Source organism: Maylandia zebra, linkage group LG6 (genome assembly GCF_041146795.1).
Source record: "Maylandia zebra isolate NMK-2024a linkage group LG6, Mzebra_GT3a, whole genome shotgun sequence".
NCBI classification, from domain to species: domain Eukaryota; kingdom Metazoa; phylum Chordata; class Actinopteri; order Cichliformes; family Cichlidae; genus Maylandia; species Maylandia zebra.
In genome coordinates this window covers 22,775,569-22,799,370 of record NC_135172.1, presented here as the reverse complement: position 1 = coordinate 22,799,370, position 23,802 = coordinate 22,775,569, and the positions used below count along the sequence as shown (strand labels likewise).

Sequence of the window (23,802 nt, the reverse complement as noted above, 5' to 3'; positions counted from 1 at the left end):
ATTGTTTGAAAGGGTTGCCTCTTCTCTATAATACGGTAGAATGGTTTAGGTTTGCAAATTCAAGAATGCCGATTCTGTTCATTCTATCCCTTTCTCTGTGAAAGAAACATTTTGTCACTCATCCAGGTGACTTCAAGTTTTCTTCAGACTGAAGAATTCACTTGGATGAGTGATGAGACATTTCTCCAGCTGAAAACATAATGTTCAGATGAACAGCTTTCTGGGATTTCCTTACCTGGATGATCGAGCATACATCTAGAGATTAGACTTGCAGGTTTGCAAGTTTCATCTAAGAAAAGTGCAAGACTTCTCCTTTGGATAGAGGAGGCTAGCTAGTTAAAGCTTGGTCCAAATTGTGCCACACAACAGCACAATGATCCTGAGCGCAGCAGCAAATCTATAACAGAATAGCTGAAAAGGAAAAGAATCAAGGTCCAGTCAAAGCTCAGACCTCAGGCTGACTGTAACAGTGAGGTGGGACCTTAAGTGAGTGCTGCACAAGTCGATGCCTGCAAATTTCCATGAACTGAAGCAACGCTGTAAAGAAGAGTGGGACACAATTCCTCCACAATGCTGTGAGAGACTGAAGTCACATTTATTGCTGCTGCAGGTGGTTGTACAAGCTACTGAATCATGAGGATGCTTATTTTTTCACATGTATATTTGCCCTAATCCACATGTACATTATAATAAAGGCCAAATGTATTTTAACAGTATGCCACACTGATCTACTGTAAAGTTAAATGTAATTTCTAAGAAGGTACCGATGTTTAAAACAGCAAAATTACAAGTTCAAAAGAACACTGTAAATAAAATATAAAGCAGGGACAGTTACACCCTCCAAAAGGCGTAAACACCACATCCACCTTATAAAGATTAAGCCTAAGAAAGTAGAAAATTTAAGTGCGTTTTGAAAATAAACAATAAAGAAGCATCGCGTCTAGGCAGTTTGTGTCTCATTAAACTGGAACTTTATTTTGTTTTTCTTTGCTGACATTTAAACACAAGAGTGAAACATGAGATCCAGCCTGCTTTATTTCGGTGTTCTCTGGAATTCTTTCTTCATCGGGACTAAACAAGTCTTTGGAAAAGACAATGTGAGGTAATGTGTTAAAAACATGATATCTTAAATATTCAATAAAAACCTTCAAGTAACTAAAGGAAACACATAATTTATATTTTCTGTAACTACACTTGTAATTATACTCTTTATACTTTCTATTTCAATTCTTTCTGATAAAAGCATAAAGTTCGCATTACAAAATGACCTGTAATCAAGTCTGGTGAAGCAACTCAATCCTGTTTCTGTCTCAAAAATATATTAATTTTAATATTTAACATCAACTAAGATGTCCATGTTTATTAGTCTTTAACTTATTGATTGATTTAATACCCAGCAGCCTCAAAAAACTGCATGAATGAATTATTATTTATTCCACTACAACTTGAATTACTATTTCAAGCCTTATACCCTTATTATTGCCTAATAGCCTGATGGCTGTGATGAAGTTTACTTATGTATTCCTGTCGTGTATCATACACGTATTTAGTTAATGGGTAATAAATTCCGCTATAAATGATTAATTACCTCGTAACCAGTACTATCTGCCACTGTAATGGGGCTAGAGACCCTCTCATGGAGGAAGTCCCGCCTTCTCAGATCACTAAAAGAAATCATTGGTTCCTAGACATGGCAATCAAATAACAGCCATGTCTAGATTACGGGTCAGATAGGAGACCGTCGGTTTTAATCTGGTTGACTTTCACTGTGGTTTATTTCAGCGTTACACCTCTGAGGATCTACGCAGGGTAAAAGCTGAGATCTGTAGAGGGACGCCGACGGACTGTGAACGCTCCCCGACGGCTTCATCTGCGACTTTTATCCGCACAAAATCAAGATGGTGTTAATAATTAGACGCTAGAAAGGGCGGCATGTGTTGAGCCCTTAAAAAAAATTATTAAAAGGTTTCCAGAGGATCCCGACTGCCAAACACAGAACAGCTGCAAATGTGATTCCTGCTCGTTGCAGAGGCGGCGAAGGAAAACAAAATCCATCCAGATGATGTCAGGAAAGCATTTCAAGGCTCACGAAGTGAGCTGCTGCATCAAGTATTTCATTTTCGGATTCAACATTATATTCTGGGTAAGTCCCCCGTCTGCGACTTCAGGCCTGCCATCGTCAGTTTAACACACTGACACGCTCTTTGTTCCCAATCAGCAGCTGTGAGGTGCATTTATGTGTGCGTATGTGTTTGTTGTTGTGTCTATGTTGTCCTGGGTTTCGATTCGCTTCCACTTTCTCTTTTGCTCCTGTGCACTTGCTCCCTGTCACCCATCAGCCGCTTTGTTTTCGTGTGTCCTCCATCAGAGTGAGAACAGCTCTCTCTCTCGGCATCATCGCGTGTTTACATGACCGTAGCCTTCAGCTGAGGCCTTTTTTTTCTTCTTTTTTCGTGGTGATGTTTAGGTTGAGAAAACAGCCGTCACCTTTTCTATGCATGAGTGAAACCGCAGGGGAAAAAAACAAACATTCCGTCTTTTAAACCCACAGTCACCGTGGGCCGCCACTTCCTGGCTTGAAACAATAACCCGCATGGGTGCTTTTTTCACAGGTTGTTGATGAGGGAAGGTGGGGTAGGCTTTACTAATGGTTAGTTAAGTTATTAACAGAGCGATGCTCTCGTAGAACCGCAGCGATTAATCGATTTAAACAGTGACTGTTTTGATCGATTCATTGTTTTATCTCATTTAAAGCAAAAACGCTGTCAGTGAGTCCAAGTGTTAATTGTTTGATATTGGCTGCCTCTCCAGTACTTGCATTAAAGTAAGTAGAATAATCAGTGGATTTAGAGGATTGGTCGCAGAAAACAATGCCTAACTTATAAGTGATGTATGAAATAGTGTGGCCTGGTTTGAATAAGAGACAGCAGGGACATTATGCTCATCATTGATTGTTCTGTCATATTTTTTTTAATCGTCCGTCAGTCAATAAACAGTTTGGCTGAAATAGCAGAATAAAACTTCACATAATGTAGTGATCCAAGACGCTCAAGAAAACGTTGAGAGTAATAATTTTGTTTTTGAGGGTGTATCGGCAGAGCTATGCAGCATTAACCTTTTTGGATAACAGGAGCTCCTTTGTAAAACATGCACAGGCCACTCAGAAGGGTCATACCTGCGTTTGAAACCAGGATTGTCTGGCCTTGAGGCCATAGTGCTAACCACTGAGCCTGGTGCTGCCTGAGACATTTGTTCATTATCATATTTGGTGCCAACAAATGAACTGCTTGCTCCACAGCATCATATACAGCATGTTCTTTGGATGGATTAAATATGGGCATATCTACTTTTGTCTACATACGAATACAAATACAGATACAGTAAATTGCAGCAGTCCTACTGATAGGCACCGTTGGCCATATAAGGCCTTTTTAACAGCAGGGATTTTGTCTTGTTATTGTGGGGAAAACACAGATGCTGACAACATCTCTGATGATATTAGTAACAGTTCAAGTGTCCTGGTAAGTCATTGCGGTGTGGGAGTGTGGGACTTTCGGCCAAAGCCCCTATCTTTTTTTATTCACTTATTTATATCAGTAATTTTGACTTGTGCTAACTGACATAAAAAAATTAAATAAAACAAAGAAGCTAAAAAATACACTAAATTCAGCACATGCTACTTAAGCCATGAATGGCATTGGTGTGCCCAGTGGTTCTTCACGTATCGGGGACTGATAGAGACAAAGGCCTTTGGGCTGTGGAAAAGCTCTCAGCCAACTGTACAGCAATCGGCCCCTTTGAGCTTTGTGTCATTCAGGTATCAGCTGCTTATGTCACAAACAACTGTTCCCCTGCCTTAACAGCTGTCTCACAAACAAATACTTGAGATGGTCTGTAAAGTTCATTATCTTTAATCTAAAAAAAGTCCTTAGTGCTTCTATCTGGTGAATAAATGTGTCTAATTCAACAAAAGACTTCAGTTAAAATCAGTTATTCAAAAACCTATTATTTCTCATCTTTATTTTAGTGCTTGTTAAAGTCCTGGTAAGTTAGTGGGGTTTTAATTTTAATAGTGAAGGTGTTCTTGGATAAAAGCATATCCAACAACAATAATTGTTGTTGAAATCCTCACAAATTAAGTGGCTTATAAAGTATACTGTTTTTCTCAAGTTTCTCTTGTCATGGTTTGTCAGTGAAGATGTATCACAGTAGACACTGAAGCATAAATATTTTTTACCGAGTTTGTCTCTATGCTTTTTTTTTTTAAGTGCATTGTGGTGAGTAGGATGTAAAAAAGTTATTTCAAATAGAAAACCAAAACTCATTGCAAGTGAATGTGAAAGTAACAAAAGGCATGGAAATGTGACAATTAAATAAGGTGTTTATTAAAAACATATTAAAGTAATTAGCACAAGATTTAAAAAGTCTTGTAAACACAAACTACCATAAAATATTAAATCATAATACTGTCATAGTAATAATATTCCCGATTACTGCTTCTACACTGCGGCGTACAGTTATGTACAGTCAAGCTGTTTAAAGATGCTTTCTAATGTGGAAGCCTCCTGCTGATCCTGCAGACTGGGATGAGAAATATTTAGTAATGGACCACTGCCAGGAAAATCTCTCTGTAGTTTCTGTCAGTGTGCGTCTGTGTGATGACTACATGTAGCAGTCACAGCAAAATAATCCTGTTCTCTTGTTTCTCTCTTTTCTCCCTCTGTCAGTTCCTTGGAGTAGCGTTTCTTGCCATTGGTTTGTGGGCATGGAGTGAAAAGGTTAGTCGTATATTAATGTGTAATAACAAGTTGCAGGACTTATTTCTGTGAAGCTTTTTACTTACAGGTATCTGCAAATATTCCACAAACCGGCATATCGTTGTGGTTTATACTCGACTGCGTGCAAGGAATGGTCATCATGGCTTTACTGAATCAGAAAGGAATGCTGTGCTTTCCTGTGGGACTCATGAACAATGGGCTATGAATTGATCTGGTGCATTTCACAGATTTGTTCATTGTGTACTGAGAGTGCAAAAAGCAGACAATCTACTGAGAGCACTTTTTCACCAAAGTACATTTGAAGATCTTGATTGTTATCTCATCCTACATACGTGACTACAACTAATATTATTTAATTATTTGTTAATTGCTAAATTATTATAATGGGTTGATTAACTTTAAGATTAATATAATGTCAAATGTATGGTGTAAAAAGTGTGGGTTAAATTAGACTGTTAGCTTTGGACAAAAACAAACAGCTAGCCAGGCTCTATCTAGAGGTAAGAAAATCTACATACAGCATCATGGGCTTGAATGTGTTCTTTTTCCAGCACAGAATTATTGTACAGTATGTACCTTTAATCTTCAGAAAAAAATAATGGCACAGGTTTAAATTTTATTTTGGATTTTCTCTAATCCACACAGGGTCGAAAGTGTAAATGCAGGTTCAAATATATACATATTTATAATATCTGGTCAAATGTCCCTTAGTTGCACCTTGGTAGCCATCAACAAGCTTCTGCCATAATTCTGCCTGAATATTTGACCATTCACCTTGGCAGAATTGGTAAAGTTCCTGGCATGGACCTGGCTTTTAAGCTTAGTCCATAAATACCCAAAAGGGTTGAGGTCAGGCTTTGGGAAGGCCACTCCAGAAGCTTAATGTTAGCCTGCTTTATCTATCCCAAAACCACTTTTGACGTGTATTTGGATCATTGCCCTTTTGACTTGTCAAAAGCTGCAAATTTCAATTGAGCTTGAAAGTGTTGATTTTGGACCAGGGGCTTCTTTCTGTGGTGAAACACTCGCTTGACTGGAGACAGTGACGCTGGTGTTTCAGCAGTTTCCAGTCCATAGCAGGCTTGAACCTTAATTTTTGAACATCCTAACCAACTACCGTTCATCCGAGTGTGACGGCTTGGATCTTCTACCAGACTTTAGCTGGAACTGGTGGATGTGGTGACACATTCAAATAACTTATACTTACATAGAATTGTTTGAACTGATAGTCTTGAAATGTGAAGTTGTTTAGAAATGACTTCAAGAGATCTACCCAATTTGAATTCCTTAGATTTTTACGCTGTTGTATTGAAGAATTCAGTGAGTGCTGTCAAACAAATCATTTGTATGCTGATAAAGTTGTGATCTAGTTGTGGTCAGTCATGATCACTACCAAGTTAATAGGCCTAGACTTTGCTATACAATCATTCTACCCTGGTAAAAGAGCAGTTCAAAGAAAACAATACCAACACTACCATGGCATTCATGCTAATGATAGGTGCATGTCAACTTCTGACACAACTTTAATAGCATATCTATAGCTCACTGGTTTACATGCTAGAGCTTGTTTGTTTCGTCACTGCAGAAATTGAAAAATCAAATTAGGTTGGTTAGCTTTGTACAGATCCAGGAAGCTAATCGTAGCTAATATATGATAAGCTAAGTCAATTAAAACATATTTACATTTGCTCGCTCTGAGCAAGAGTAAATTAGCTTGTTCCCAAAAATCAAAAACAATTGACAATTTTATTATTAAATTCTTTTAAATAATTGCTTACATTGGTTTGGATTGTACTTTATGAAATTTGGGTGTTAAACATGCTTACAAAATGATTACTTTACCTGGGAAGAATGTTAGCAATGTGATGATATTTCAGTGGTTTTTCAGTTGAGTTTGACCTCACGTGCTTTGCTCCCAGGGTGTTCTGTCCAACATCTCATCCATCACTGACCTGGGGGGCTTTGACCCTGTCTGGCTCTTCCTTGTCGTGGGTGGTGTGATGTTCATTCTCGGGTTTGCTGGTTGCATTGGAGCGCTGCGGGAAAACTCTTTCCTGCTCAAGTTTGTATGTTTGTTAAAGGCTTTCTCAGAAATCTATAATTCTTTATATTTCTTGTTTTCATAACAGTTATTATATTCAGAAAATTCTCATGTCTTTCAGTTCTCCGTGTTCCTGGGCATCATTTTCTTTCTTGAGCTGACTGCTGGAGTCCTGGCCTTTGTCTTCAAAGACTGGATCAAGGACCAGCTCAATTTTTTCATTAATAACAACATTCGGGCCTACAGAGATGACATTGATCTGCAGAACCTGATCGACTTCACCCAGGAATATGTAAGCAACGTTTCTTTATTTGTGGCACCGATTTCTTTCTAGTATTTTTACCTTGTATTTTATATGTTATTGCAGTGGGAGTGTTGTGGAGCTTTTGGGGCTGATGACTGGAATTTGAACATCTACTTCAACTGTACTGATTCAAACCCGAGTCGTGAGAAATGTGGAGTGCCCTTTTCCTGCTGCACCAAAGATCCAGCGGTATGTCTCTCTATCACAAGATAACGTTGTGGCTGTTGGTGTTTTTGTGTCCTTTGTTAGAGTTTAAAATAATTTTTAACATGCTGAAACTACAAGACTTGAGGGGAAGTTTTGAAGGGCTTTCTTGTCACAGACAGCTTGTTATCTATGTTCTCCAGAAGAAGCAGTGACGCTATCAGCGACGATGGCTTGCATCCAACAGGACGCTCAGGACGCTGTGTTTAGTCGTGTCAGGCCCTGACTGCAAGTCAGAGTCTGAAAGCGGATGGGTGGGACTCTGGACCGAGGCATTTTTTGGCAGAAAAATACTCTTAACTGCTGCTTACTGTGCGCAGCAGTGACAGCATTTTTCTTCAGAAAAACAGACTCAGGAAGGGTTTTATTTGACAATCCAAGGACACGCTGTCCCACCAAGGTCATTCTCTATAGGGGAAAAAAAAGGAAACACTTGGATTTAAAAAAGTTGTTTTTCAAAGGCACCGTGTGCTCTTAATGTGTATACCATATCAAAAATTTTCATTTTTTTAATTTTAATTGTTTAGTTGGGTTGTGCAGCAGGTGTCTTTTTTTTTTTTTTTTTGAAACGATGATTTATTGATTTTGTCAGAACAACACGAACAGCAACAAGTCAGCACAGCCAAGCACAAAAAAAAAAAAATAACAAAGCAAATGCAGGTATATGAGTTACCAGTACACACGCCTGGGACAAAATATGTAAAGCGTTTCACATTCGAAGTCAAGGGAAACAATAAATTAAAAAAAAAAAAAAAAAAAAGGGGGGGGGAAAACACAGACATTAATCAGTGTGTTTAAAAACAAACTGCGAGTCCCCTTTATGTAATAGCACAGTAAGGTCATGAGGTAGGTGATCAAGCAGAGGCTGCCATATGCTACAGAATGCATTACAATTGCCCTTTATGATGGCACTGAGGCGCTCCATCGGCAGCACCCTGAGCAGTTCTCTGTACCACTGTGTAACAGTAGGAGGCCGTCTCTGAATCCATTGAAACAGTACACATCGCCTCGCCAAATGTAAAAGTTTACTTAACAAAAGCATCTGTACAGAAGACAGAGAGAGCCCTTCTATAGATAGACCCAGAACGAACAGCATAGGGTTCAGTGGGATCGTTCGGTGGAAAATAGAGCAAAGCTCTATAGCAATATTCTTCCAAAATCTAGTAATTAAAGGACATTGCCATATGCAGTGGTAATAGGTCCCTACAGCCGTATTGCACTTCACACAAAGAGCAGAAATCTGAGGGTGAATTTTATTTAGGAACTCCGGCGTACGCTGTAGTCTATGTAAGATTCTGTACTGGCTTTCCTTTAGTCTGTTACAGGGAAACAATTTCATGGCAGATCTGAAAGTTTTGGACCATGCTTCCGCACCAACCTGAGCTTCGAGGTCGGTTTCCCACCGAACCCTGGCCTTATCAGTGGTTATAAAGTTCAAAGACAACAATTTCCCATAACAAAGAGAAATAAATTTCTTTTTTGTAGTAATTTCCTCGTTAACTTTGAGAAGAAAGCTTTCAACAGGGTTCAAAACTGGTTGATTGGCTGGAAATTTAAGGGAGTTCACATAATGCCTTACTTGCAGGAATCCAAAGAAGTGTTTCTGTGGTAAATTATACTTAACTTGAACTTGATTAAAGGCCATAAAACTACCCCTTTCGAACAGATCACAAATAAATCTTATACCTTTGGAATACCAATCATCAAATATATTAATGCCAATACCCGGGGGGAAAGCTTTATTCCTAGTTAGAGGCTGCAGTGCACTAGAGAAACCTCTTCTTCCGACGTGGGCAGTAATATCACACCAAACCTTTAAAGTGGGCATCAAGACGGAATTAGTTCTGACACCAAGAGGGAGGTCCGCCAGGTCAGTGGATAAGAGACTAAGAGGTGAGAGAGGGTCACAGCACCAGGCATCTACCGATGGTTCGCCCCGGTGAAGGAAGGAATGTAACCACCCTGAGATTATTTGTGCATGGCAAGCCCAGTAGTAATATAAAAAGTTAGGCAGTGCCTGACCCCCCTCATCCGTGGGCAGTTGTAAAATCTGTATCTTTAGTCTAGATTTCTTCCCACGCCATATGAATTTAGAAAGACATCCCTCAATCTCTATGAATGTTTTTCTGTTGATCCTGAGAGGCAACATTTGAATGGGGTATAATATTCTGGGTAGCACATTCATCTTGATTAAACTTATTCTACCCGTCCAAGACAGGGGGAGGTCAAACCACCTATTGAGGTCATTCTTGATTGAGGCCACAATCGGCTTGAAGTTCAACTTGTACAACTCCGCTGTGTCTGCGGACACCCTGATACCTAAATATGTGAAACCCGTGGTCGACCACCTGAAAGGGAAATTAGGAGGAGCGTCCCACCTCCCCCCGTCACCCAGTGGCAAAGCTTCAGATTTATCATAATTTATCTTATACCCTGAGAAGAGGCCAAATTGGTTGATGATATGTGTCAGTGCAGGAATAGAAGTTTCTGGCTTAGTGAGAAAGAGCAACACGTCATCTGCATAAAGGGAAATCCTGTATTCAGTATTCGACAAGGTCACCCCACAGATCTCAGGATCAGTTCTTATAGCCTCTGCCAGTGGCTCCAAAGCAAGTGCAAACAACAGGGGAGAGAGGGGGCATCCTTGCCGCGTTCCCCTACCCAGTGGGAAGACATCCGAGACCGAGCCATTAACCAAGACCCTTGCAGCTGGGGCCCCATACAGCAGTTTGACCCACTTGACAAATTCAGATCCCAAACCAAACCTATCCAAAACATCAAATAGATATTCCCACTCCACCCGATCAAATGCTTTCTCAGCATCCAAAGAGATCGCAAGAGCCCTATAATTGGTGTTCTGAGAGAACTGCGCAACATTTATGAGTCGGTGGACATTGGAGCGGGAGTATCTATTCTTGACGAATCCCGTCTGGTCAGGCTTTATCAGAACCGGCAGAACCTCCTCTAAACGTCTGGATAAAATTTTGGACAGAATCTTACAATCCATACTAAGTAGACTTATAGGTCTGTAGGATGTACACAGATCCGCGGGTTTATCCTTCTTTAAGATCAGGGATATATGGGCAAGGTTTAGGGTGGGTGGAAGCACGCCCCTCTCAAGAGATTCTGTATACATTCCCAACAAAGGACCCGCCACATGTTTGGCCATTTTTTTATAAAACTCTGGCCCAAACCCATCAGGGCCCGGAGCCTTCCCGCTCTGTAAGGATTTAATTGCATCCAAGACCTCCTGCACCCTGATAGGGCTGCAAAGATCCAATCGACTTTCCTCTGACAGTATAGGGAGGTTAACAGTGTCAAGAAACAGTTTCCTGGCGTCTACAGTATTTTGACACTCAGGGGAATATAAGTCTTGATAGAACTCTTTCATTATTTTGCTGATAAGTTTAGCCTCAAACTGTAAGACACCTGCCTTATCTTTTAGAGAGGGTATTGCATAAGAGCCCCGCTTCCCTTGGGCAAGTCGGGCGAGCAAGCGTCCAGGTTTGTTGCCTGATTCAAATAATCTATGCTTCGCATAGAATATTGCAGTTTCCGCTTTCTGAGTTAACAGTTGGTCCAGGGCCGATCTAGCTGCATCCAACTTCCGAAGCACAGAAATAGACGAGGATTTCTTAAACTCCCTCTCCAAGTCAGTGATATCGCGTTCAAGCACTAATTGTTTGGCTAAGTTGCTCTTCTTTTTTGCCGAGGTAAAAGAGATAACGGAGCCCCTGAGAAATGCCTTACCCGCCTCCCATAGAGTAGAAGCACTAACCCCCGGTAAGTCATTTGTAGAAAGATAGAGTTCCCACTGATCTTCTAAATACTTTACAAATTTAGGGTCACTAAGGAGAGCTGGGTTTAGCCGCCAATGTCTAGACGAAGGGTCATAATAAGGTGGTGATAGCTCCATTGAAACTGATGAGTGGTCCGAAAGCGCACATGTGCGGATCAAACAGCCCCGAGTTCTGTCAAGGACAGATCCAGAAACAAACATGTAGTCAATTCTGGAAAAGGAAAAATGGGGGCGTGAGAAAAATGTGAAGTCCTTCACATGTGGATTACAAACTCTCCAAGCATCAAAGAGACCAAGATCTGAACAGAGGTCCGTTGTAGCCTTTGCCATTTTTGAAGATGGTTGAGATTTTGGTGGATTATAATCAGTTTCAGGATTCAAGCCAAAGTTAAAATCCCCACCAATTATTACGTGGTTCGGACACACAGGGGAGGTTTTTGCCAGAAAATTTGAATAGAACGATCTATCAAAAGTATTTGGTGCATAAACACTTCCCAATAGAATTAATTCCCCATATAGAAGCCCAGTAATCAAAATAAATCGTCCGTCCGTATCCCTTACAATAGTATGTAGCGTGAATGGTAGATTTTTATGGACCAATATTGCGACGCCTCTACTTTTAGAGTTAAAGGAGGAATAATAAATTTGTCCCACCCAATCACGTTTGAGTTTTAGGTGTTCGGAATCTGTGAGGTGAGTCTCTTGCAGTAATGCAATCTGCACTCTATCTTTTTTGAGTAAGGAAATTATCTTGCGCCTCTTAATGACGTGGTTAATTCCCTTGACATTAAGAGTAATAATTTTAGTGTTACTCATTGCAAAAGTGATCTGTCATTGGACAAGAATCGTCAACCCAAGGCAAACAGAAAGAGCCATCATAATAAAAGACATGTGAAAGACTTAACCCATGGCCTGAACCGGCCGTGCTGACATGAACAAAACCATCACAAAAAGATGGCAAAGGAACCTTCACCCACACAACAAATTGCATACAATAACAGAATTAAGATAAACGTCAAGGTATCACGGACTAAAAACAGACAAACAAGAAACAAACAAAAATGAAAATGCCACCCACCGGGTGGTGTCACAAGCCCAGTGCAGCCAAAAGAAGTTTCACTCCACGGGAGAGAAGGAGAGAGAAGACAAGAAAAAGAGAAAAAAAAAAACAAAGCAAAACCCCGCCCCCGCTCCCCAAACCTGAATGGAATCGGGTTACTGTCAGTTGTGAATCAAAATTAGAGACTGAGTAAACAATTAGGCTATTTTCCCCGTTAAACCGTCTCTGCCTCCTCAAACTGCGTTAAACGCTGCGGACTCAGGCGTCCAATGACACGGTCCCAGTTAAGTCCGGCAGTGCCACAGTTTGTACGGGGCAAGCATCTATTAATCCAGCGCATTGATGAAACTTTGTGCATCTTTAGGCGATTCAAACTTGTGCTCATTGCCATTGTAAGTCAGCACAAGCGTCGCTGGATAGCGCATCCTAAAGCGGATGCCCTTGTCGATTAAGGCACGGCAAGAAGCATTAAATCCCCGTCGTTTCTCACGGATCGCGTAGGAGAAATCCTGATGTATGAAGATCCGCTGCCCGTCGTGGTGGAGTTCGGGGGCCGCTTTCACTGCAGCCATAATCCGCTGTTTATCTCCGGAGTTGTGGAGCTTGATGATCACCGGCCTGGGGTGAGCACCCCGCGGGCCGAGGCCCCGGTGTGCGCGGTCAACTTTAATGCGGGCTTTACCCGCGGAGCTGTGTCTCAGCCCGAGTGTGGCAGGCAGCCAAGCCTCGAAAAACTGAGTAGGGCTCTCACCCTCCGCACCTTCTTTCAGGTTAATGATGCGAATATTGTCGCGCCTGCTGCGGTTCTCTAAGTCGTCCAAACCTTTTGCCATAACCTTAATCCTCCCCTCCGCTTCAGCCAGCCTCCCCGCGAGGTCAGTCACCCCATCTTCCATATCTGAGATTCTCTGCTCTGCCTCCGTGACGCGTTTGGAGACGTTTTCCAGCGAGGACGAAATTTTCTCCAGTGTCCCCGACAGTGCAGACAGTTTTTGGTCAATTACCTCACTGATGCTATCGGTCACCTCACGGACGAGAGTTGCGGCGTCCACCGGGGGCGAGGGCTGGTCGCCCATTGCTACTAGCATGTCAGTTTGGCTAGCATTGTTCATCACGACGGCCGTGGTCTTTCGAGATTGTATCTTCGTCTGCTTCGACATTATTTAACTTCCAAAAAGCGTATTTAGGACTGCTGAGTATTCCCAAAGCTCTCAGTCACTAGTTTAGGTAAAAATATAGACAGTAGTGCGCATTACACTGTGATAAGTACAGGTGGGAGCGGGAGCACAGTGAAAGCACGTCTTCTAGCCTACCATATTCACCGGAACCCGCAGCAGGTGTCTTTTGTGGTTATATTTCAGGTCAGGTCTTTATCAGCCAGTTTCAAGTCAGTTGAAAGTTGTTGTTTTTTTTGCTGCTAGCTTTCCATCAAAAAGTATTGATTTAAAATAAAAGGTGACATTTAAAATTAGTTTTGTTAGCTACCGTGGCTCAGGGGGTTGGGAATCGCATCTGTAACCAGAAGGTCGCCGGTTCGATCCCTGGGCTCTCTGTCCTGGTCGTTGTGTCCTTGGGCAAGACACTTTACCCTACTTGCCTACTGGTGTTGGCCAGAGGGGCCGATGGCGCAATATGGCAGCCTCGCTTCTGTCAGTCTGCCCCAGGACAGCTGTAGCTACAACTGTAGCTGCCTCCACCAGTGTATGAATGTGAGAGTGGTATTGAAAAGCGCTATATAAATCCAATCCATTATTATTATTATTATTTAAATGCCATAAAAATGACATCCAAAAGCTGAAATGCTTTTAGTGTTTTTTTTTTACATTGCTACAAATGCTGCTGGAAGTTTGACTTCTTTTAAACTTTTTCCTCTGCTCTATGGATCTAAGGAAAAGGCAAAGGTTTGCCAGAAACCTCTGCCAAGCAATCCCTCTGTCTGTGACGCCACATCCAGTGAAGCCATTTCATTTTGGCTGACCATTAAGGAAAAGATTTCCACCAGACTTTATTCTCAAACATTGCCCTTTGTCAGCGGTGTTTTACACATTTTATTTTAATGATCTGCCCACTAAAGTTTTTATTTGTTGTTTTCAGAAGTCTAAGAGAACAAAATTTGACTTCTGGGAGTTAAATGTTACTGTAGCCCAAGTTTCTGCAGCTGTGGTCCCACACAGTCTTATAAAGGTTAACCTGACCAGAAAGGCAGATGCATCCTTGCACACAAAACGTTGGAGTCGTTTAATCTTCACAAGTAGAATATAATAGGCAAGCAAACATAAACAAATCCTTGGTTTATATGCAAAAATCTTCACAGTAACTGTATAACCATGGATTGGTGAGTTTTACTCATGATCATCTAGTTTTACAGTTTTTAATGTGTATGCATGTTTTATTGTTTTTCACTGTAAAGGCCAGTCTAGAATCTCTAGCTAATCTAAAAATGCATGTGTGTCTTCTCTTCGCAGGAGGACGTCATTAACACTCAGTGTGGATACGACATCCGAGCAAAACCGGTGAGCTACAAACGGAAACTTAAATTTATCACCGAGACTGAGACCCTGATGTAAAAAGTAAAAGGAATAGAAAAGAGTAGAAAGCATGAATTGTTCTGGCTTATTTTGCCTCAGGGAGGTTTATATGGCTATATGAGGTCGTCAGTTGCTCCACCCTGGACACAATATTCCTCTTTCAGTATGTTTCTCAACTCCTCACTCGTGAAAATACAGCAGCTGGCTCTCCATCAACACTTTGGGCCTTGTGGCATTACTCATGCAGCAGCAATGCAATGGGAATTGAAATCCCCTCCCCCACCTGTCATTAGCTTTGGCCTTACTGCACGGCCAGCGTAATGTAAGGAAAAAAGGCTCTGTTTGTTTTCTTGACTTTAAATGTGAGCCAGAGTGAAGCAGTTTTAACAAGAGTCAGAGGAAAACAGTGAGCCGAGTGTGTGTTAACGACTACGTAACACTGGATCAGAGGCATTTTGCTGTGGAGGGCTTTAGGGGAAACCGCAAAATGAAAAGGGGAATCATGTGCTATTAAAAATAACTGTGTTGTTAAGTGTCGTGGAGCAAAATAAAACCAAATATATTTCAGATGAACTTGACTATCACGCTGTAGTATTGGTTTGACTTGTAATTGTTTTGACAGGACTCTGACCAGAGGTCATTCATCTATATCAAAGGCTGCGTACCACAGTTTGAGAAGTGGCTTCAAGATAACCTGACAGTGGTGGCAGGCATATTTATTGGGATTGCATTACTGCAGGTGGGGATCAGTTTGTCCTAAACATCTGAGCTTTTGTCATTTTTTTCCATTACCTAACAATTTGTTTTCCTTTTTTTTTTTTTTTTTTTTTTTAGATTTTTGGCATCTGTTTAGCGCAAAATCTCGTGAGCGACATCGAGGCTGTGAGAGAGAGTTGGTAGGTAGCAAGGGTCATCAGGGTGACGCGTCAAATTTTGTGTCTGAGTGCATAATTTTTGTAAATCAGTTCACGGCTTGTAGGGGTTTATTTTGTAATTTAACTTAACATAACTACATGAGTTAAATCTAGCGGCTCCATATTTAAGAGAGCATTAAAAACCTCTTCAGGCAGCCATAAAGACCTGATGGGCAGGGCTGCTTGTGTATTATGAAATATCCTTTTGACTATTATTACTTTTGTATGTAAACCTTCATAATAAAAGTCTCACGATTATGGTTGCAACACCTTGACATGGAAGAACATACAAATTATTGGACAGTTGCACAAAAGCTTTAATTATTTGAAAAGCTTTACAACTATTGGTATTTATAAATTTGGACTATATTAACACTTAAAAATTTAAAAAAAGCACAACAGAGTATTTTTCTTTAAACTACACTATAATTCTTTTGTTTAGTATCGTTTCAATTTTTCTTAGTCCTCTTTAAAATGACAGTTACACCTGACTATAATGATCATAGCGTATCTTTGCTTTTATGTGTCATGTTCAACATACGTAACTCAGTGGTGACGAAAATTTGTATCGGCAACGAAATTTTATTTAGTCACAACTAAATATGGAAAGATGAATCGCACAAAGTGCAGCAAGCCTGGCAAAAGCGTTCCGTCTCTGTTTTTACTAGATATTGTAATGCACCGAAAATGTTTTGGAACTAAAAAAAGGTTTAACAGAATAAACTCCTACTGTCATGAATTATTTTAATCTAAAATGATGCATTATGTGTGTCACGTCAATAACTTATAAGCATGATTTCGTTGTTAAAAATTAGTTGGCGGCTGTAGAGTTGGCTTTGGGTGTATTATGGTTCAGAATGAAATAAACATGTAATATGATAATAAATGTAACAACGTTTTGAAAATACATTCCAGGTCCACAAATGAAGTCCTGAATTTGAAATTGCCTGAGTTTCCCTGTATTAACACCAGCAGGTTGATATCTTTGCTTCCAAGTGAGATAATTGTGTGAATTGTCACATACTGAGTTGCTTTGTGGTAACTTTGGTTATTCAGGGACTTTCTGCAAAGCACCACCGTCAGGCTAGAAAGGCGCCCTGATGAAAAAATTAAACGTTGTTGCGAACATCTTGAACTTAAAAACAAAAAGAATCACAAACAGCTTCATCGGTATTACATCATTAGTGTTAATGGCAAGTGTAATGTAAGGAAACAAGCTGCCCCAGTTATTCTAAAACTTAAAAAACATCCACCCAATTGGAAACTTGAAAATGTGCTGCAGCACACACAAACCTCTAAATACCACCATCACCCGCTGCTTTGCAAAGTCCTGCTTTGAAGGTTGACTATTTAGTCAGCGTTTTCCTGTCGCCATCTTGGTTATTTATTTCATTCTATATGGGATCATAATTCACAAAATAAGCATGTTGTATTAACTAACCCTCTGCTTCTCAGTGTTGCAAACAAAGCTTATTTTGCTTGTGCTTTTTATTGTCTTGGTTGTTTTATTGTTCCGATTCATAAATCTGCTTCCTGTTTTTGTGCAGTTTGTTTACCTAAGACCTCCAGAGAGTTTTCAAAGGCAAGAAAGATGTACAAGGTAAGCGCTTTGAGATCAATATAGCAGTATAAATTATCGATCTCCTCCGATGTTTTTTATTTTTTATTTTTATTTAATTTTTACAGGACTGCGGCTCGGATGCCAGCGTTGAAGGGAAGTACTTTAGTCACCTAAAATGTGCAGTATGAAGAGTCTCGCTCATATGTAAATAGTAAATTTAGAATTATTTTTAGAGTTACTGTATTTTAAATGAAGCACCCCCCCTCTGAAATATACTACTATACACACAAAAACAATGGAAAATAATATTTCAGTAAAAGCTACAGTTACAGTAAAGGCTGTGTTGAAGAAGCCAGGAAGATAATGTGTTTTGCCCAGATAACAAGCGGAGACGGCGTTTCTCTGAGGTAGTGCTTCATTTAGAATATGGTCTGTGGTTTTATATGTCTCACAGCTGCAGTTTTTTAACAGCTGCATGTAAAGGGTGTGTAAGAAGATAAAAGTGATTCTGGAAATGCACTGCATGCCTTTTGTCTCTTGATAGGACATCGGCTTCTAACTGTGTTAAGTATTTTAAAGTATTTGTAAAATAGTAATTTCGATTGAATCGGCTGGTTAGCACTTTGTTGAATGTTTGATGGAGTCTACTTAAGAGAACGAACTTTAGATGTGGACACTGTTACAGATTGCAGTTTGACTTATGGGGGATGTAGTCACCGTGTAGTTTCACGAAGAGACGTGATGGATGTGTTCAGCTTTGTAAACTTGCTTTTCTTGGAAAGAATGACAAAATAATGTAATACATGTACTGAGAGAAACCCAACGATGTGGCATCTAATCAAAACTCAGCCTTAAGCACTTTAATCTTCACAGAGGACAGAGGATAATGAAGTTCATTTCAGCTGTTCGGCTTTTTGTCATGACAGACTGTTATCTGGTCAAGCAGCAGCCACTGGAGGGGGAACTTTCCATAATATGCTTATGTAACATCCTGGTACTTCATAAGTGTCACCTTGAAAATGGGTTTGGGGACTTTTTTAGTGTAGTCACCTTCTTTGCACACAATCTTTTTGTCCATTAGTGTTCTGTCATACCTTCATTAATTTGCCTTTATTTTTAGTTGTGGCCAGTGTGTTGAAATCGTGAAAACCCTTATTTGTTAGATTTTTACTTTTTTTTTACTGCTTGTTGGCACTTAATTGAACATAGAAGTAAATTATTTAATTTACAAATGCACAGTACTTGAAAGTAGAGCGCGCAAGCTCTGTCATCAGCATTTATTAAAAATTCAGTGATATTAAACACACAAAGTTTTCTCTTAACAGAGTGAAAAAAGCCATTTAATGTAAAGGACATGTGAACCTGTGAACTTTTCCTCTGCAGCTGATGACAATATGATATTAATCAATGTGTTTCTGGTTTCTACCACATGTATAATCTTATACTGAGAAAATGTTAGAATGCCAAAATGGTGTCAGATATCTGTTTACCTGCCACTTAGTGCCATATTTGCGATTTCTACATACTCCCGATTATAACCACACTTTTCTTTCACGTGTACTCCTGATTCTTGTAAATAACTGGATTGTGATAAGATGTAGATACATCTGAATAAATGTTGTTCTTTGTATTATTTTGTCTATTTCTGTGTATACTTTGTCTGGATAATATGTTACACTGATACCGCACTTACCTCAGACTAAAATTAATGGTAGCGCTGCAGAGGAATTGTACTCCAGTGTGACTGGGTGAATGACAACTCACTACCTCCATCTTGTGTTTAAAACAATATATATGTTGGACCTTTTTTTCACTGTAACCCTCCAACTGGGTCCAGCTGTGGGTATCACATATTTTTAGGTTTAATTTGCGTACGGTTTTCATATACTGAAACTAAAGGCGTGGTACACTCAAGCAATAATAATAATATTATTAAAACATATGCTGGGGTCGACAACCCTGGGATTATGACCTCACTGAGGTCAAAATGTTAGCAGAGAAGTGAGCCTGTGATGGGTGGGAAAGAAAAAATAGGAAAAGCACTGCTGTGGCTTGTGTCAAGAAAATGACTCCCCAGTTACTTCATTAGTCAGACTTTGCTCGTACCAGGTTGGACCTTCAGCTCCTTTAATTCTTTGTGGCACAGAATCAGTAAGGTGCTCAGAGGTTTTAGTCCATATTAACATGATAGCATCACACAGTTGATGCAGATTTGTCAGCTGTATACATGATGTAAAGTTCCTGTCCCTCCACCTTCCAAAGGTACTCTTTCGGATTGAGCTCTGTTGACTATGAAGGCCGTTTGAGTACAGTGAACTCATTGTCATGTTCAGCAAACCAGTTTGAGATGACCTGAGCTTTGTGAAAACGTGTGTTATCTTGCTGGAAGAGCCACCAGAAGATGGGAACAATGTGGTCATAAAGAGATGGACATGGTCAGCAACAACACTCAGGTAGGCTGTGGGGTTTAAAATATATTTAGCTGATACTAAAAGGCCAAACGTGTGTCAAGAAATTCTGATCCAAATCTTTCAGTAGAAATCAAAACTGCTTTTTAACTCATCTGTTGTTCAATTTTGGTGAATCTGTGAATTGTAGCCTCAGTTTTCTGATGTTTGCTGACAGGAGTGGCACCTGGTGTGGTCTTCTGCTGCAGTAGCTGCTTCAAGACTTAAAAGGTTATGTGTTCAGAGATGTTCTTCTGCAGACCTTGGTTGCAACAAGGGGTTATTTGAGCTACTGTTACCTTCCTATCAGCTAAAAGCAGTTGGGTCATTCTCCTCCAACAAGGCATCTTCACGCAGAGAACTGCCGCTCATTTTCTCTGTTTCAGACCATTCTCTGTAAACCCCTAGAGATGGTTGTGTGGAGAAATTTCAGTATATCAACAGTTTCTGAAATACTGAGATCAGCCTGTCTGACACCATCAACCATGCCACGTTCAGAATCACTTAAATCACTTTTTTGTCCCCATTCTGATGATGTTGAAGCTTAAAAAATGCATCATAAAGTATTAAAGTGTTGCTGTAGCTTCAGCCTCGTTAGAATATTGATCTTTTTCACACAGCTTTGAAGTAGGTGAAGTCGAGCCAGAAATTTAACTTTTGGTTCCCCATTCTGATGCTCAGTTTGAACTTCGGCAGGTCATCTTGACCAATGTCAACGTGCCTAACGAGAAGCTGAAAAGGGCTGCCTAATAAGGTAGCTGGTGAGTATGACAACACAGCATGGCAAGTTTCAGGCTTTGCTGGAATTAAACAGTTAAGTATTCATCTTTTAAATGACCTTAAAGAAAATTTGAGTTCATGGTAGATGAGATCCTTTCAGTGTTTTAGCTCAGTCAGTTCAACATGTAGTTGATAATCCATTACGTCAACACATGGAGGTAACAACATACCATTTAAAATTCAATTTAAAGTTTGATTTTGGATGATATCTGAAAAATAAAGTTTAACTATGAGATATGGATTTTAAAAATAAAAGTTTTGGATCCTGTAACACTTGTTGGATGTAACTTGATTTAACTTTCATATAAAGTACACATACACTCCAATGTGGCTTAGCTGCTGCCATTGTTGTTCACTAGCCAGCAATCACCAGTACATTATGTGTTCTCAGTTGTGCTACTCAGTAATTATTTATGATTACATTTTAGCTATTACAAATGCTAAAATTAGGTGTGTATTCAGATATGATGTTAGCCTTCAGATGAGTTAGTGAGAGCAATGGTACATGTGTTAATTAGATTAGAACCACACACACATACACTTATTTTCCTATCAACATATCGCAGATAACCAGCATGCAGTATCTGTTTTCTGAGTTATCAGGAACTGACCTTTGGCATACATTGGGTGTTATCTGCCTCAGTGTGAGTTTTGATCCTTTTCAGGCTGTAAAGAGAAAGAAAAGTTGACACGTGCCCACTAATCAGTTAATAGTAATCAGTTTTCCTCTCAAACGTGTCCACTCCTCTGTACTTTGATTATGAGTGCCAATCTAATGGCATTGTTTGGAGTTTGTTTCTTGTTTTTTTTAAATCCAGATTTCCAAGAAGCACACTGAGAAAGCAAATCTCCACCAAGGCAGCTCAGACACTGGGCAGTATTTACTTTTACTTGAATGTTGTTTGATATTTTAGCTAAATGTTATGTAGGAGTAGGTGATGGAAAAGAGGTACTGACTTGTAAATAACTGGACGTGAATAACTTATATAAAGATTATAGGGTGTTTATTTTGTGAAAGTTTGACCTTATTTAACCTTGAAGAAAAGGTCAGAGCTCCAGAGTAATGTGACATTTAGAATCCCCATATATCGTTCCTATAAGCCTGGAAATTATCACTATAAACAATGGCAGTAAGGAACGTAGCTTTAAATAACTCTGTATCGTATCATCATTTTGACCTTGAAGTAGAGGTCAGATGTCAAATGACATGACAATTTAAATCTTTATATGGTACTTTCTGTATATTGACAATACACACCACACTTGTAGCAATAATACTTTTTATGTTATAAGACTTTTTTTGTCAGTTTTCGACCAATAAATCGTTAAACTAATCTTGGTGGATGGAAACATGCTAAGGCTATAATTCTTCTTCTATGAATAACATAATCGTAACTCCTTTTTGCAGTGTGGGGACACCAGCATCTGCAATTTGTTTGCATGTGAAAGAAGTCACTGAATAATTAAAACTCATGTCTATGTCATAAAAATGCAGCAACTGACAGAAACTATAAACTCCACAACTATAAATGGAATGGCTGTTTGTTATTAACTCATTCACTGCCATTGACGTCTATAGCCGTCAATTGCAGTGAATGAGTCAATGGGTTTAACTCATTCACTGCCAATGGCTGGCAGTGAATGAGTTAATAAAAATATTTTGCATCAATCAGAGTTTGCATGTTCTCATTTTCTCTGTGTGGGTGTCCCTCTGGGTACGCTGCTCCCTACCACAGGGTAAAGACATGCTTGTTAGGTTTACTCGTGATTCCCATACATGTGATGGATGTATTTGAATCCACCAGTTTGCTGGGGCCTTTCTGAGTGGAGTTTATATGTTCTCCCCATCCTAAAACACACACAGGTTAGGTTAACTGGCAAGTCAAAATTCAGAGGTGTGAATATTAGCATGAAGGGTCTGTCAGTAGACTGGTGACCAGTACAAGGTTTTTCCCTTTCTCTTGCCCTGTAACTGCTGGGATAACCATCCCCACAACACTGAACTGGATAAGTTGAAGAAAATAGGTGGATTCTTATGGCAAGACATCATTTTTTTTCACTTGGAAAACAAGCCAATACATTTAAATAATATGTAGGTTTAAATTTTAACAATGAATATGTATGCAATATTAAGATATATTAAGACATTAGTAAAATCTGTGTCTCAAAGAGCCACCTTATTTGGTCTTGTTATTGTAATTTTTCTGCTTTATCTAAGGTATCCAAACTCGTTTTTTTTGTTCTGTACCTGTGTTTGTACTGTTACTTTTAGTCAGTATGCCACAGGCCATAACACACATCCTTCTCTCTTATCTGCAGATAATCTGTGACAGATGTTGAGTCCACCAGAAAAGCCTAACAGCTTTTTTGGCTGCTGACTATAGTTCACAGTATTTACTTTCCAGTTGTTGGAGTTTGTTATCAGTAAATTATGAAAAAAAGAGGTCGTTTTTAAATCTAATTTTATAGAAATCATACATCATACTGATCATCATCACCATCATCCCCACTGCTACACTGGAACTGCTGCATCCAGCGTTGATGCATCAGGATTCACTTGTTTACTTGAAAATAGCCATGAGATATTTTATTATTACTGGTTAAAAAAATACATTTTTGGGGTCATCTCAGTAAGGCTACTTCCAGCTGCTCCCTTATTCACAAGAGGTCACCACAGCAGGTAGCTCTGCATGATTTTATTTTATTTTTTATGAATAAAATAAATATGGGTCACTGTGCACCCAGCTCCTGCTGATGTGTGTCTCCAGAATTAAACCTGGAATCTTTGACTTGTGAGCAGATGTGTAAACCACTACCAATGGAGCCACGTGGTAAATGTTAAAACAATGGCATGGCTTGTTTCACAGCATGATTTTCTACAAGGACATTTTCCATACTTACATTATCTCTCCACAACCACACATCTGCCTAGCTACAGGGCTAGGACAACAAGGCTGTAAAATTAAAAGAAAAAAAAAACCTTTACAGTCACAAAGTGGCAGATGTGTTTTCATACATGACTAGAAACTATTTTTTTAAAAATTCAACCGATATGTTTTTTTTGTGTGTGTTCAGGCTCTGCTAAGAAACAAACAGCCAAATAGACAGTAAATATCTAAACGGATCTCAGTTGAAACACAGTCTGGCCTACAGGAGCCATTCCAATTCGTAGGTCCTTAATCAACAGCGGCTTTCATTAAACAGACTGAGTTTTGCAGGAATTAATGCATCTGCACGAGGGAAACTACACATCTACAGTTTTATATATCGCGGTAATAACCCACACACTAAATATTCGGGCCCACGGTAGAAATTTGCGTTTTTACAGCCCACACTGAGATGCTGTAATCTGAGCTACGGGGCTGGTTTCTCCGACAGACTGCCCA

The 23,802-nt window shown here is 39.7% G+C and overlaps 2 protein-coding genes across 2 annotated transcripts in view; one reads left to right on the top strand and one right to left on the bottom strand.

The window, feature by feature from the left end:
• gucy1a1 (guanylate cyclase 1 soluble subunit alpha 1) overlaps window positions 1-23,802 on the bottom strand; it is a 250,801-nt gene that overhangs the window by 20,864 nt on the left and 206,135 nt on the right. The gene's annotated exons all lie outside the window — the stretch shown is intronic.
• Window positions 1,713-18,822, top strand: LOC101463819 (tetraspanin-5). Its single transcript, XM_004549502.4, has 10 exons — window positions 1,713-2,143; window positions 4,728-4,778; window positions 6,698-6,844; window positions 6,941-7,111; window positions 7,187-7,312; window positions 14,652-14,699; window positions 15,337-15,453; window positions 15,549-15,610; window positions 17,176-17,228; window positions 17,315-18,822. Exons 1-9 carry the CDS (start codon window positions 2,060-2,062, stop codon window positions 17,186-17,188), a joined length of 819 nt encoding a protein of 272 aa, XP_004549559.1. The 5' UTR covers window positions 1,713-2,059; the 3' UTR covers window positions 17,189-17,228; window positions 17,315-18,822.